Source organism: Cryptomeria japonica, chromosome 3 (genome assembly GCF_030272615.1).
Source record: "Cryptomeria japonica chromosome 3, Sugi_1.0, whole genome shotgun sequence".
Taxonomy (NCBI): domain Eukaryota; kingdom Viridiplantae; phylum Streptophyta; class Pinopsida; order Cupressales; family Cupressaceae; genus Cryptomeria; species Cryptomeria japonica.
Window position 1 is genome coordinate 832,019,331 of NC_081407.1, and position 2,416 is coordinate 832,021,746.

Consider the following 2,416-nt stretch of genomic DNA (forward strand, 5'->3'; position numbering starts at 1 on the left):
ATAGACTATAATAAAAGTCTAGCCTCCGTGCCTAGCATTTACACTTCATATATAATTATCTTACTTTTATTGATTGAAATCATCTTCACTAATTAAATTAGATAATATTTAAAAAAAAAATCTTATGTAAAAACTATAACTTAACCATAAAATTTAATAGAAACAAATTTCAATACATTAATATTTCAATATACACATCAAAAAGTAAATAAATAAAAAAATCTTTTTATCACAAGTCCCAGACCCAACCCATATAATTTCTTGTGATGTCCGAAGTCCCAACCCACAACCTACCTCTTCAGTATCTTCTCTGTCACGCAACAATTTTGTTTTTACCAAAATTTATTGACTTTGCCTCCACGTTTCTCTCCAACTCCCTCGCTCTCGTTCTGCTTATTTATACCTCCCATCTCTTTTGTTTCCTTACCATCGGCTTTGGATTTACCCTAGGTACTCAGCTGGGTGAGCTCTCTAGGTTTTCAAAAGTAATGTCAGTTACTAAGGATATTTCAAGGTTTTGGCCTGCAGAACACAATGGATCGCGGATCTGCTGCAGGTACTTGTGAACTGGGTTGTTCATATCTAGGATTTTTCAATTGGATCCGTACGATTTTGTTAATAATTGTATTATTTTGTTTCTTTCAGATTCCAGGCTTATCAGATCTGCTAGTGTTGTGGAGAGCGCAAGGGTTAGGAGGGCTTTGAGCAGATGGAGGCCAGTGGAACGGGAGATCGATATGTGGACAGAGCTGCTGCGCCATGGTCCTGTGGAAGGCAAGAAAGTCTTCTACTGCTTCCAAAATGGCGCTGGGCGAGAGAAACGGAAGAAAGAACCAGAGAGATGTAAGTAGCCAGACAGATTCTTACGAGTTGTTGTTCTTTACATTATTTTTAAAACTAATCTAAAAAATGTATGTTTTAGCCTCAGTATTGAAGGGTGCAAAACTGAACTTCATTATTCCGCTCCAAGAGGTCAACTGACAAGAGCTCTGTACAGGTATGAAAGCCCGTTAAAATATTCAAGCCCGTTTATCAAATTATATGTTTTATAAATAAGATTGCGGCAAATTTCTGAAGAATGTGTATTGATATGCAGGAAGAAGAAGTGTATCCCGGATCTGGAGCAGGTAAACCAACCGGGTACATGTAATTTTATAAAACGATTTGGGTTGTTCTCATCTAATTATTTCAATTCGGTACAATGTTGTAAACAATTCTATAGTTTTGAATTTACCTGAGATACTAGGCTGGGATTTTTTAAAGTAACCCCAAGTTTAGGGTAACCCCAAGTAATGGATCGCGGATCTGAAGCAGTTAAACCGACTGGGTACTTGTCATTATATAAAACGAATTGGGTAGTTCACGTCTCGCTTTTTCAATTCCGTGCGATATTGTTTATCGCCAGAATATATTAGTATTTTGTATTTGGATTTGCCTGAGATACTCAGCCGGTGAGCCATCTAGGGTTTTTTAAGGTAGCATCAGTTAGGTAATTTCAAGTTTAGGGCCGACTGAACATAATGGATCATGGATCTGGAGCAGGTAATCCAACTGGGTAGTTGTGATTTTATAAAACGAATTGGGTTGTTCTCAGACAGTTTTTTCAATTCGGTACTATGTTTCAAATAATTGTATTGTTTCGTTTTCTTCAGATTCCAGGCTAATGAGATCTGCTATTGTCGTGGAGAGCGCAAGCTGTAGATGGAAGCCAATTGAAGCTCAAAAGAGGAGATCCGTGTCCATTTTCGCTAGTGGAACGAGAAATCTGTCTTTTCAGCAAATAAACCGCATTTCTGCAGAGCTGAAGCCTCCTGGTGTTGTGGAAGTTTATAGTGGAGCTTGCAGGAATTATTTCCTTTGCAGTCCTGCAAGACTGTTTTCTCTTTTTGTGTAGTGTAGGGTTTCATAAACAGAGTCTGAATGAGGGCATTCTAAATAAGAAAATGTAGTAGCACATGGTCTATATTGCTGTGATGCTACAAAAATAAGATACGTTTAGAGATCATGTACCACTGGCATAGTTTATATATATATATGACATTTTTAATGATTATCTTTTCATATTTGGATTTCAGATAGATTTGAAGAGAAAATGTTGTTCCTTTAAACTTCTTTTAGCTTCCTAAATGATACTCTAGTATAAGATATTACTGTTCTTTTAACTTCCTTAATGAAACCCTAGTATTAAGGAATTTGGTGAAAATAAATAAATTAAATTACAGTTAAGATTGATGATTTCCAATTGCAATCTTGGAGGTTGTTTTGCTGCCTCAGATGTGGGCTTCGTAAATAATGTTCCCAACCACAGTAGATAATGCTGTCTATGTGTATTTTCTGATGAAAAACCGTGGAAGGGGTTGCTTGTTTTAGCTTTATGCCTTGCCTGGTACTTTTACCCTCTTCCGATCGTTATGGT

At 36.8% G+C, this 2,416-nt stretch overlaps 1 protein-coding gene across 5 annotated transcripts; it reads left to right on the top strand.

The window, feature by feature from the left end:
- The first annotated feature begins 295 nt into the window (after positions 1 to 295).
- Positions 296 to 2,061, top strand: LOC131054793 (uncharacterized). 5 transcript variants are annotated; one of them, XM_059217950.1, is made up of 5 exons: positions 296 to 556; positions 646 to 843; positions 929 to 997; positions 1,097 to 1,146; positions 1,653 to 2,061. In XM_059217950.1, exons 2-5 carry the CDS (start codon positions 710 to 712, stop codon positions 1,892 to 1,894), a joined length of 495 nt encoding a protein of 164 aa, XP_059073933.1. In that variant the 5' UTR covers positions 296 to 556; positions 646 to 709; the 3' UTR covers positions 1,895 to 2,061. The 5 variants fall into 5 exon arrangements, with proteins under 5 accessions (XP_059073933.1, XP_059073934.1, XP_059073932.1 ...); XM_059217951.1 differs by having other exon boundaries at positions 298 to 556; positions 1,097 to 1,127; XM_059217949.1 differs by having other exon boundaries at positions 300 to 556; positions 923 to 997.
- The last annotated feature ends 355 nt before the right edge of the window (positions 2,062 to 2,416 follow it).